Below are 13,666 nucleotides of genomic sequence, written 5' to 3' on the forward strand. Positions count from 1 at the left end.
AACCATTTCAGAACTGAACTGGTCCCTGAAAAAATAGCCTTTTGAAATTTTCTTGAAAATATGAGAAATTGCTGCTAAAGTTCTAAGCCTTGTAACGTCCTAGAAAAATAAAAGAATGTTCAAAAAACGACGCAAACATAAAGTAGACATATGGGAAATATAAACTAGTATGTATTTTGTGTGGTATTACTATCTGTTTTATAAGTAAATACATTAAAATTTTGAAAAATGCTAATTTTTGCTAATTTTCTCTAAATCTTGGCGTTTCTTACAAATAAATATTGAATTTAATGACAAAATTTTTTCAGTATCATAAAGTACAACATGTCACGAGAAAACAATCCCAGAATCGCTTGGATAGGTAAAAGCATTCTGGAGTTATTACCACATAAAGTGACACATGTCAGATTTGCAAAAATGGGGCTGGTCCTGAAGGCCAAAACAGGCTTAGACACTAAGGGGTTAATGTCCACAATGAGTAGTAAAACATCGATTACCTGACTGTGCACAGATTCGGTGTCGTCTCCCTGTCCTTGTTTTTGTGTGGTTTCTGCTTTCTCACCCTGCTTCGATTGCTTTTGATTGTGTAGAGTAGACCCTTCACCAACCTTTGTTGTTGGACGAGACACATCGTCTGTCTGGGTTGAGGAGGACACAACTAGAGCTTTAGGATCTACCACAGTCACAGTTTGAACTTCTTTGTTTCTATAACTCAAAGATAAATGTTCTTCTGCGTCCAACTGTTGGGTAGGAGGTGGAGCAGATGTCTTTTTTCTGTCACTCTCAGCATCTTTTCCAACATCATGTGGATTTTCTTCCGGACAAGGTTCTGTTTCCATGGCCTCTTCTTCCTGATCACAGGATAACTCCTGGATAGAACTTTCTGGCATAGAATGATGATCTGTGACCTGTTCACTGTGTATTTCGTTCATGTTTGGAGAAGCAATAGTTGCTCCATCCTTTTCTTTGTTGGAGAACTGGAAAGGACTTCCCCTGCAAAACAGCACAATGTGGAATATTAGCACTTTATCAGTAACACTGTCTACAGCAACTTGAAGCATATTCCCAGACATCTGAACATCTGTTTAGGGAACATCTCGCGATATAATAAAGCTCATAGATATGTTTGTTACAAAAATCTATGCCATACCTTTCTTATCATGTAGTTATGTCCCAGACTCATTTATTTTTCCGTGGTTTCCACTTGTTCAATTAAGAGCAAAATTTTTTTTATAAACAATTGTAGTCTATACATTAACGTGAGGGTTCTGCTCTGTCTGACAAATCCACGATGGACAAGTGATACGGATATCAGATTTTGTATCAAACTCTACAGACAGATTCAATCACGCGGGTTTCTCTGCACAGAGAGGGGCGGCAGATGGAAAGTTCTGTCACGGTGATGGACTACCAGGGAAACTTGAGGGAAGGGTGACTCTTTGCGACCAAGTGACTGAGGACCTAGCCTCAGAGTGTAACGGTACACAAACGAACAGAAGCACTTTGGTACGTCATAGGAGTGCACTCTGCATAGGACGTTTTTGGGATATCAGCAAGCAAATAATACAGAAGTCTGTAATTGTGTCATATACAAACTTGCTGTATGGGTTATAAACAAACAAAACATAAAACAACCACCTTTTTAATTTACAGATATATACTGTATGTAACAGAAGCCATTACGCAATGCCATATTTGCAGCCGATGGAACCCCTACTGATTTTCATTGGGGTCTGTCGGGTTCCTTCGAGGCGTCTGTCGTTTTAACGTTGAAAAAAATAGCACTGCATGCCTCCAACACAGATGTGAACATGGCCTAAAAGCTGGTGCTTAACAAATGGTGATGACTGCTATCCAGTGTGTTCACATCTGTAAATTGAAGTAGATCTCCAGCCCGTGATATGCAGTAAAACAAAGTATACAAGTGCTGTAACAGACGTTTTGTGCCCTTCCCAATATCCTCTATTTATGCATATTTCTCACACTTTTTTTTAGATTATCAAACTACTTTTAATATTAGACAAAGAAAACCCAAATAAACACAACATTCTGTTTTCAAATAATGATTTAATTTATTAACTCCTTCCAAACCGCCCACCGTCTCTTCTCGGCAGGCGGTGCAGATCCCCAGTCTACGACGACGTCTTTTGGCGTCGCTGTAGATGAGGCTGATGAGCGCTCCTGATCTTAGATTAGCCTCCTGAACACAGCTGGGGTCGGAAAACATTAGACTGTTTAACCCTTTGATCGCCACGGTCCGTGACCGCGGCATGATCAAAGGGAATTTTCCATTTTGATCGCATCACCGGGATTCCAGTGATGCGATCAAACACCGGGGAATCCCTCTGCAGTCAGCCCTGGGGACCTACAAAGGACCCCAGGGCTGTCTGTTCCGTTTGCCTGCTGTTCAAGCACACTATGTGCTGCCCTAACAGCAGCCTGTGTCATAGTGACACAGTGTAATGTATTAGCATACAGGAGTAAGTAAAAAATAAAGTTATCCCTTAACCCCTTCCTCTTTAACCACTTTTGACCTTCCTGACAGAGCCTCATTTTTCAAATCTGACATGTTTCACTTTATGTGGTAATAACTTCAGAATGTTACCTATCCAAGCGGTTTTCTCGTGACACATTGGACTTTGTGTTACTGCCAAAATTTGCTCGATACATTAAATATTTCATTATGAAAAACACCAAAATTTAGCGAAAAATTGCAGACATTATCATTTTTCTAAATTTAAATGTATCTGCTTGTAAGACAGGCAGTGATACCACACAAAATTGTTGCTAATTAACATCCCCCATATGTCTACTTTATGTTTTCATCGTTTTTTTGAACATCCTTTTATTTCTCTAGGACGTTACAAGGCTTAGAACTTTAGCAGCAATTCTCACATTTTCAAGAAAATGCCAAAAGGCTATATTTTCAGTGGCCAGTTCAGTTGTTAAGTGGCTTTGAGGGCCTTATATATTAGAAACCCCCAATAAGTCACCCCATTTTAAAAACTTCACTCATTAAAGTATTCAAAATAGCATTTAGAAAGTTTCTTAACCCTTTAGACGTTTCACAGGAATTAAAGCAATGTAGAGGTGAAATGTACAAATTTCATTTCTTTTTGTAGAAATTCATTTTTAATCCATTTTTTTTTTGTACCACAGAAGGTTTTACCAGAGAAACGCAACTCAATATTTATTGCCCAGGTGCTATAGATTTAGGAAATATCCCACATGTGGCCCTAGTGTGCTAATGGACTGAAGCATCGGCCTCAGAAGCAAAAGAGCATCTAGAGGATTTTGGGGCCTTCTTTTTATTAGAATATATATTTTAGGCACCATGTCAGGTTTGAAGGGCTCCTGTGGTGCCAAAACAGTGGAAATGCCCCAAAAGTGACCCCATTTGGGAAACTACACACCTCAAGGCAATCTAGGGGTGTAGTGAGCATTTTAACCCCACAGGTTCATAGCAGACATTATTGGAAGTAGAACGTAAAAAAGTTTTTTCAGAGAAAATGTAGGTTTAGCAAATTTTTTTTCCATTTCCACAAGGACTAAAGGGGAAAAAGCACCACAAAATTTGTAAATCAAATTCTCCCGAGTACGGCAATAAACTGCTTTTTGGGCACATTGTAGGGCTCAGAAGAGAAGGAGCACCACTTGGCTTTTGGGGTGCAGATATTACTGGATTGGTTTCTTGGCACTATGTCGCATTTGCAAAGCCCCTGTGGGACCAAAGCAGTGGAAACCCCCCAGAAGTGACCACATTTTGGAAACTACCACCCTCAAGGTATTCATCTAGGGGTTTAGTGAGCATGTTAACACCGCAGGTGTTTTGCAGAAATTAGTGTGAGTGAAAATGGGATTTTTTCTATAGATATGCCAATATGTGGTGCCCAGCTTGTGCCACCATAACAAGACAGCTCTCTAATGATCATGCATTGCTTCCCGGTTTTAGAAACACCCTACATGTGGCCCTAATCTTTTGCCTGGATTGCACTGCGGATGGTGCAAAGTAAAAATTAAAATGTTTCCCTAGCTATGCTATTTCAGTGGCAAATATGTTGTGCCCAGCTTGTGCCACTGGAGACACACACCCCAAAAATTGTTAAAAGGGTTCTCCCGGGTATGGCGATGCCATATATGTGGAAGTAAACTGCTGTTTGGGCACGCTGTAGTGTTCAGAGGGGAGGGAGCACCATTTGGTTTTTGGAGCGTAGATTTACTTGGTAGTAGATTTGTTTGAATATTGCTGGTGTTTCCGTTTATAATGTGGAGGTACATGTAAGCTGGGCAGAGTACATCAGGGGCATAGTCAGGTGGTATAATAATAAGGGTTAAAAAAACAATAAAATAATCCATAGATGTGTGTTACGCTGTGACACAATCCTTTCTGCACAGGCCGGTGTCGCACTGATAAATGTGCTTCCTGATCCCCCTTTGGGTCCACAGTCCGCATCTTTGCAGTTTGGGGAATTTTGCTGGGAAGTGTTGTCCTGGTATAATACGGGCGCCCTCGCGTCCAGCAGATATATTTGAGCCCTACCCTTCCTGGTTTCCTAATTTTAGGGCCTTGATAATTCGCCTCTTGAAACCCCTCGGGCCGTCACAACTGTATATTTTTTATTTCCTGACTTTTTGATAGACGTAGTAGTATGAGGGCTGTTTTTTTGCGGGACGAGCTGTAGTTATTATTGGTACCATTTTGGGGTACATGCGACTTTTTGATCACTTTTTATCCTATTTTTTGGGACGCAAGGGACCAAAAAACTGCAATTCTGGCATAGTTTTTTTTTATACAGCCTTCACCATGCGTTATAAACTACATGTTAACTTTATTCTGCGGGTCAGTACGATTCCGGCAATACCGAATTTATAGCACTTTTTTATGTTTTACAACTTTTTGCACAATAAAATAACTTTTGTAAAAAGAATGTATTTTTTCTCTCGCCATTGTGAGAACCAGAACGTTTTAATTTTTTCGTCAACGGAGATGTAGGAGGGCTTGTTTTTTGCGAGACGAGCTATAGTTTTTAGAAGTACCATTTTTGGATACATGCGACTTTTTGATCACTTTTTATATATTTCCAATATTTGTAGGGCAAAGTGAACAAAACACAGAAATTCTGGCGTAGTTTTTTACGCCGTTCACCACGTGGAATAAATAACATAATATTTTTATAGTTCAGGCCAGGGGTCTCAAACTCGGGCGGGTAAGTGGGCCACATATAGAAAAAAATGGGAAGTTCACGGGCCGCATTGCTTTCAAATTTGATACAATACAAAATTATTTTTAATCAATTAATTAGTTATTTGAACTACTAGAACACTATATTACTATATTACTATAATAATATCGCTAGGTTTAAAATTTGAGAGAATTCTCCACGTGCTTATTTCAACAATCCCGTTTTCCAGTTTAAGTGTCGTTAAATGCAGTCCGGCGGCTCAGTTGGCAGTGTTTGGCAAACACACGTCAAGATTCGGCTTTTTAGATAGTGCCACATAGTCCTCTGTAGATACTGCCACAGTGCCCTCTGCAGATAATGCCACAGTGCCCTCTGCAGATAATGCCACAGTGCCCTCTGCAGATAATGCCACAGTGCCCTCTGCAGATAATGCCACAGTGCCCTCTGCAGATAATGCCACAGTGCCCTCTGCAGATAATGCCACAGTGCCCTCTGCAGATAATGCCACAGTGCCCTCTGCAGATAATGCCACAGTGCCCTCTGCAGATAATGCCACAGTGCCCTCTGCAGATAATGCCACAGTGCCCTCTGCAGATAATGCCACACACCCCCAAAGTAGATAGCTTCATGGGGCTCCCTCTAGGAGTGGAATCCCCAGCCAGAGCGTTGCTGATGCTTTGGATGGGAATTCCTCTGCTGTTGGAGCCCCTGACGTCACTGTCCATACACAGTGACGTCAGGGGATCCTCCTGGACCGGAATGTGATATCAGAGGCAACCCCAGAGCCAGTGTCCCGGAGCAGAGCACAAGTATAGGCTCTACGCCGGAACTCTGGGGAAGCCACTGACATCTGTGTCCATATATGGACTCCAGCTCAGGGGCTTGCCCAGAGCTGGAGTCCAGGAGTAGAGCCGCTTCTTGCACTCTGCCTGGGATTCCAGCTCTGCTCCTGACATCACTGTCCAATTTCAGAGGCTTCCCCAGAGTCCTGGAGAGGAGCCTATACTAGCGCTCTGCCCGGGACTCCAGCTCTGGGGAAGCCCCAGACATCGCTGTTCATATTTGGACAGCGATGTCAGGGTATTCCACAGAGTCCGGGAGCAGAGCCTATACTAGCGCACTACATGGGACTACAGCTCTGGGGAAGCCCCAGACATTGCTGTCCATATGTGGGCAGCGATGTCAGAAGATTCCACAGAGTCCCGCAGCAGAGCCTATACTAGCGCTCTGCCCGAGACTCCGCTCTGGGGAAGACCCTGACAACACTGTCCATATGTGGACAACGATGTCAGGGAATTCCACAGAGTCCCAAAACAGAGCTGATACTAGCGGCTCTGTGTCCCGCGGGCCGCAGGTGACAGCCCCAGGGGCCGCATGCGGCCTGCAGGCCGTGTGCTTGAGACCCCTAGTTCAGGCAGTTACGGATGCGGCGATACCAAATATGCATGGTTTATATTTTTTTTTTCAATAATAAAAGGACTTGATAAGGGAACAGGGCGATTGTGTTTTATTTTATTACTTGAAACTTTTATTATGTTTTAAAACTTTTTTTTTTTTTTTTTTACTTGAAGGTTTAACGGTCAGATTGTTTTTTTCGAATACATTGCACTACCTATGTAGTGCAATGTATTAGATCTGTCAGTCATTCACCGACAGCAAGCCGATTAGGCTTCGCCTCCCGGCAGAGCCTAATCGGCTTCCGTAATGGTAGAGCAGGAGGCCATTGTTAGGTCTCCTGTTGCCATAGCAGCATCGCCAGCCCTGATTACATAGCAGGTCTGGCGATCTGCTAGCAACCTCTAAGATGCAGCGATCGCTGCATCTAAGGGGTTAATGGCAGGGATCAGAGCTAGCTCCGGTTCCTGCCGTTACAGGTGGATGTCAGCTGTAACATACAGCGGACATCCACCGCTGGTGACGCCAGCTCAGCTCCTGAGCCGGCGCCATCTTGCCGTCGGCTACAGAAGCCAGTTTTCCGTGCTAGGCAGACCGGGAGGCCAGTATTTCATTGCTGGGGTTCCGATGAGCTGCAAACAGCTTAAATGCAGCAATCGCGTTTAAGGGGTTAATGGCGGGGATCGAAGCTAACTTCGGACCCCACCATTACAGCTGGATGTCAGCTGTAAGATAACGCTGACATCCGGCGATGGTGGCAACGACTCAGCTGGTATCCACCATTTGTCCTAGGAGCCCTAGCTTTCCATGACGTATCCATACGGCAAATGTCAGGAAGGGGTTAATGGGATTAAAAAATAATAATAAAATAGTCCCAAAAAAAGTCATTATTTTGCATTAAATATATTTTATTGCCCCCACATTACATAAAAACAAAAAACCTACACATATTAGGTATCTACACGACCATAATAACCTGACAAATTAATTTAACAGGTTATTTAGCGTGACACGTGAACGGGATAAAAGATAAACAAGTAAAACAATGCTGAGAATCGCCTTTTCCTATATTCACACTGTAAAAAAAAAAAATTGTACCCCCCCCCCAAACTGCGTGGAAAAAAAAATAATATTTCTCTCGCATAAAACAAGGCCTCATACAGCCACGTCAATGAAAAAATAAAAAAAAGTTATGGCTGCTGAAAGGCAGAGAGGCAAAAAAAAAGAAAAATGTAGCTGGTCATTAAGGTCTTTTTAGTCCCGGTCATTAAGGGGTCAAAGAAAAAATGCTGTTCAGCCCTACCTGTTCCTCTGTGACAAAGTGATTGAGCCTTCGCTACTAAATCAACCGGTGAACCAAATTTAATTAATAATTTTGTTCAATTTCAATAGCCACACCCTGGCAGGAATACTGCCGGACCTGTTGAATCTAAACATCACTTAAATAGAAGCTGTCTGACAATGTGAAGCCGGCTAGGTGGTCTCAAAAAGCAACACATGATGCCACGTTCTAAAGAGATTCAAATACTGACGGCATACAAAAAAAGTCATTGAAATCTACCAGTCCGGAAAGGGTTAGAAAGCCATTGCTAAAGCTCTGGGAGTCCAGCGAACCACAAGGAGAACCATTATCCACAAATGGAGAAAACTTGGAACAGTGTTGAACCTTCTCAGAGTGGCCGGCCTACCAAAATTTCACCAACAGTGCAGCAACGACTCATCCAGGTCGTCACAAAAGAACCTGGATTATCTAGAACATCTAAAGAACCTAGATATTCTAGAACATCTGCAGACCTGACTTGCCTCAGTTAAGGTCAATTTACACAATTCCACGATAAGAAAGACAATGGCCAAAAATGGGAGAGTTGCAAGGCGCTGCTGACTAAAAAGGACACAATGACTAGTCTAGCATTTGCAAAAAATATCTAGATGACCCCGAAGACTTTTGGGATAATATTCTGTGGACTGATGAGTCAAAGGTGAAACTTTTTGGAAGACATGGGTCTCGTTACATCTGAAGTAAAGCTAACTCTGCATTCCCCCATAAGAACATCATACTAACAGACAAACATGGTAGTGTGGTGGTCTGGGGTTATTCATGCTCAAAAACCCTCCAGTGTACCGGAATTAAAACAACTCTATAAATAAGAGTGGGCCAAAATTCCTCCACAGCGATGTAAAAGACTCATCATAAGTTATCGCAAACATTTAATTGCAGTTGTTACTGCCAAGGGTAGCACAACCAGTTATTAGCTTTAAGGGGGCAATTACTTTTTCACATAAGTGATATAGGTTTTGAAGAACTTGAAATCCTCAAGAAATGGAATGATCTTTTAAAAGCTGCAATATGTGTTTTCTCGATCTTATATTAAAATTAGTGGGATGATCTGAAATATTTAAAATGTGATAAATTAGCAAAAATAGAAAAAATCGTTTGAGGGGCAAATACTTTTTCAAAGCAATGTATGCTAGCAATATAAAGTAACTTGTTTCCCCTTTTCCCGGCACTGCAGGCGGATGCTTGTAAATGACGCCACAATCCACTGGCTGCCGGCTCCATAGAGACTGTGCTAATGTCTAGTACTAGGCGTCAGCAGAGTCTATGGAGGTGTTTTCAAACAACCACTTCCCCTCTCGGTCACATGGAGAGAAGCAGTAGTATGACATGATGGCATCATCTTTCAATAAAAGCATGGTAGCCGCTTTTTGCAGCTACAAATCAATAAATAATTTTTTTTTTTTAAACGTTCAGTACTACATTTTATGATGATAAAAAAAATGACCGTTTATACCTGACTGGTGTAGTGGGCAAACCATGGGTTTTGGACTCTTCTTCACGATGGACTTCACACACACGTACAAATACAGATGGGGAGTTCTCTGTGCTACAGGACAAACACAGAATAAAGCTATAAACATGCACCTCTCTTTACAGCTTCTTTCTCTTGTCCAGTTTGTAATAAATAGCCCTCATATGCCATAAAATAACAAGTTATCAATACCATGTTACTGAAGTTACTAGTATGGTGTTATTAAATAATTATTTCCTTGGGCAATCCGTCACATGCTCTGGGTTCATGAAAAACAATAGACGTGACCGTACTGGATGCAGCGTTCACGTGACCGCTGCGTCTGTTCAGCCTCATTTACATATATGTGAAGAAACACTTTTGTAGGCAAATAAAACTATAATTGTGCATCCACACCTAGATTTCTGCCTGAATTCAAGATTTCTGTAATCAAGTCGTGTGCAAAAAGGACATTTCTAACATACAGCTCTACATAGCAACAAGAATCCGTTACCTGGCAATAGCCCCCTCCACAGTGGCTGCTCCATTCGTTCTTTCAGCAACAGGAGGTTCTGAGCAAGCAAGAAATGGAAAAAAAAGACATCTTTATAAAAGTCCAGATCCTAACATTATCTTGAATATGTGCGTAATAGTAATAGGTTTTTAAAAATAGGAAGCCATAACATAGGTTTTTATATTACATCTTCCAAACATAAAACGACCACCATAAATCAGAATGCATACGTTATATCTGCCAGCATAAAAAGATCAAAAGTACTGTGGATCATTTATGGCTGATGACCAATACTGTTTACAATCCACTACCTTCCAAGACAGTCCAATGTGGCCAAATCTGCACCATCTTAGTTTGGTTTTATTCTGTTTTTTTTTTTGTGCGATATGATTACATGCACAGGTTAGACAGATGTGGTCAAATTTAATTTACTTGGCAAGATTGCTTTTATTTAACGATTATTGCTGCCATTGTAATGGACATGGACAATTCTGATGGCCACCTCGTATAAACCAGTCTTATCTCTCAACGTCACACTGCAATTATTGCTGTAAGAAAAATACTTGCATCCAATTGAACATAACTGCGGTCTCTAAAATCATAGAATCATCTGCAATCTCTAGAATGACGGACATGAGCATAGTAGCGTTATACAGGTGTGTTTTCTCAACACTTTTCATGAAGAAGGGTCATTTGGCAAACAACAGACTGATTCTGAAAAGCAGACTCCGTGTAAAGACATTGGTAACATATTGATGGGTGTCTGACCTCCGACAATTACTAGAACGAAGTGGCAGCGGCACTGGGAATGTGTCGTGCCACTTCATCTCCTGATAGTTCTACTTGGCTTATTCTTGGTGGCTGCATGGCCAGCCATTATACTCAATGGACAACCAAGTGACTGTCCCAAAAAAGGCGCAATCACCGGAGGTGACATTTTTGCGGATTGGTCATTGAAGGCATAGCTTATCAATATGCCTCCAATTTCGATAATGAAACAACCCTTTCATTTCAAAGTTGGTTTACATTTTTTACATGTAGAAGAGACATAGCAAAGATTCTGGCATCTGATACTTTAGGCAAAAAATAAATGTAGGTCTTTATCCCAAGACGCTCGACAGTCACAGATGACACGGCTGTAATCTTTGAAGAAAGGCTACTGCTATTGTATATGGTAATATTTACTTAAAAAAATAAATAAAACAAACATATGCATTCTGCGCCATCTACAGCACAGCATTCAATTCTGGAGAATATATAGTGTTTCATTCTTACTTTCCAAGCTAAACTGTGGAGTACTTTCGCTCTCCTCATTTACAGGTGTAATAAGTTTCATTCTCAGACAGAGCTTGCCATCCGCTTCGGAGGCAGACCCCGAATTTCCCCTGTCGCTTTCCTCAGACACATCTGTTGTCACCATGGCGCTCTCTACGGTAACATCGTTGGTTGCTACAGTGCTCTCGGCAGTGACATTACTGGTTGCCAGGGTGCTGTCTGGACAGTCTCCAACAACTGAAACAGCAGAACATATCACTGTGTTAACATTTCATCCTCTAACTTAGCATTACCTGCAAAATCAAATATAATACAATCAAATTCAGGTCTTGACTTGTCCTCTCCAGCGAAGGTCAAGTCAGACTCTAGACAAAAACTTAAAATTCATATTTTGGTCTTATAAGCCGTTTCTTGGTTAAATCCAAAACAAATGTCATCGCATCCCTCAAGGGATTTGTCAACTAACTGTAAAAATGTATAGTCATAAAACAATATGGAAGAGGGGCTGGATGACAGCAAAACTAGACAGATGCGCCATTTAGGGAAGATTGGTGCCACCCAGCTTTACCAGAAAAATATATAACTGAGGAACGGCTAAACTAAGTGACGCTATTTAGTTAATGCCAAGCGCCATAAATGTATGGCGCAGGCAGTTTAATCCCTCAAATGCCTCGGTCAATAGTGCCCGCGGCATCTAGGCAGAGGGAGGGGTCCATAATGAAGTCTGCAATTTTGGTACTCTTAATAGGCCCACTAGCTTACACTGGCAGGCATAACACACTGCAATACATAAGTATTGCAGTGTATTATATCGGCGATCAAACAGTGAAATCCCCTAGTGGGACTATTACATTTTTTTTTAACAGGGTACCACCGGTCATCTACATTATGCTGCCCTCACTGATTTCAGCGGTCTGTCACTTATGTGCTAATGTGAATCTTTTTAGGAGAACTTACATACAGAGCCCGGGCAGCGCCACCAGTGTATACGTCCAGCATATTCATGAGCTGCTGCTAGATCCGCCCACTCTAATGACTGACAGATGTCTCCTTATTACTGTGCATATGGAGACATCGGTCAATCAGCAGCGAGTGGGTGGAGCAAGCGGCAGCTCATGAATACACCGGTCGCTGACCTTTTTTCTTATTAAAAATTGTTTTATTATGTAAAAAAAAAATCTGTCAAAAAATAATTACACAAATTAATTTTCCACAAGCATAGCAAGCGGTTCTATAAAACAAATGCATTATTTATCCTGCACAGTAAACGCTGTAAAAAAAAAAAAAAATTGCAGAATTATACTTATCCTGCTTCCCAAATAATGGAATAAAAAGTGATCAAAAAAGTTGCATTGTACTCCAAAATGGTACCAAAAAACATCAGCTCGTCCCATAAAAGCCCTCATAAATGCTCAATGAAGGAATAAAAAAAAAATTATAACTCAAATTAGGGTTGCCCGATGCGTCGAAATATCGATACTATTTAGATGCCGTGCACCCTCAAACGGTCTAAATACCGTTAATTCATGTATTGTAATACATAAATGTAGTCAGAGCGGGGCTGTAATACAGCCATTGCCCCGCTCCTGACAAGTGTGCGCGCACGGTCAGCATGAGGTGATGTGGCCGGCGCTGCACTAATGAGCGCCGGCACTGAAAACAGAGAACATGGCAGGAGCGCTGCAAAACACCCGCATGTCCTGTCTTCAGTGCTGGCGCCGGCCGCATCACATCATGCTGAATGCGCGCGCACACTTGTTAGGAGCGGGGCAATGGCTTTATTACACCCTCAAGGGGTTAATAATTTGACAGAAGAGGAAAACTCAGAATTATGGGGCATCTCTTTACTTTAGGAAGACGTACTCTTAAAAATAACTAAGGGAAGTACAAGGCTGGGGATCACACAGCTCTAATTTCACGTGACATACAGAATGCAGTCGATAGGAAAACGTGTGAAAAAAGCCAGAATGAAAAGCGTCTAAACTGAATCCAAATTGTGAGGTAATTTCTAATGTAGCAGTAATGAGTAAGTAGCGCGGTAGTTGAAATTGAACTTGTTGCGCTACAAAGTCGTTGTGTAATCCCAACTGAAAGCAAATGACATGCAAAACAAAATTATCCAGAGATTATAGGCTTGTCATTTATATAAGGGATAATGTACTCATAGTAAATCCTAAGAATATTAGGAGGTCACCAATGAGCTCTGTGAGCATATAAAAGCATAATAATAACTGCAATTATACAGGTCACTGAAATGTACAGTATTCATTACATTAAGATCTATAATGATTTGTAGGATAACATAAGAATCTTACCAATTGGGGTACTATGCCTTCGTGGCCCTCGTTTCAACTGGCCAATCATGGAAGGTGTAACACTGCTTATCGGTTGAATCAAGTCCCCTTCCTTCGGCAGCGTAAAATGGAATGGTGTTTCTAGAAGCACAAATAACCATTACAAATAGAACTGTTGCACGTATTCTTTGTATATTATTATTTAGGATTATTTAT

General features: G+C 41.4%; 1 protein-coding gene across 8 annotated transcripts in view; it reads right to left on the minus strand.

Annotated features, from left to right (window-relative positions):
* The window catches only part of TP53BP1 (tumor protein p53 binding protein 1), a 135,695-nt gene that overhangs the window by 33,520 nt on the left and 88,509 nt on the right, over window positions 1-13,666 (minus strand). For all 8 annotated transcript variants that reach the window (XR_012882443.1, XM_075858094.1, XM_075858090.1 and 5 more), the window contains 5 exons: window positions 13,472-13,591; window positions 11,157-11,393; window positions 9,882-9,939; window positions 9,371-9,463; window positions 498-993 (listed from right to left, as the gene is read on the minus strand). Coding sequence is in view for 7 of the 8 variants with exons in the window: in XM_075858094.1 (XP_075714209.1) it covers window positions 498-993; window positions 9,371-9,463; window positions 9,882-9,939; window positions 11,157-11,393; window positions 13,472-13,591 (1,004 nt within the window). In the remaining variant the exon portion in view is untranslated. The remainder of the gene's footprint in view (window positions 1-497; window positions 994-9,370; window positions 9,464-9,881; window positions 9,940-11,156; window positions 11,394-13,471; window positions 13,592-13,666) is intronic.

The sequence above is a fragment of the Rhinoderma darwinii genome, chromosome 3 (genome assembly GCF_050947455.1).
Source record: "Rhinoderma darwinii isolate aRhiDar2 chromosome 3, aRhiDar2.hap1, whole genome shotgun sequence".
Taxonomy (NCBI): domain Eukaryota; kingdom Metazoa; phylum Chordata; class Amphibia; order Anura; family Rhinodermatidae; genus Rhinoderma; species Rhinoderma darwinii.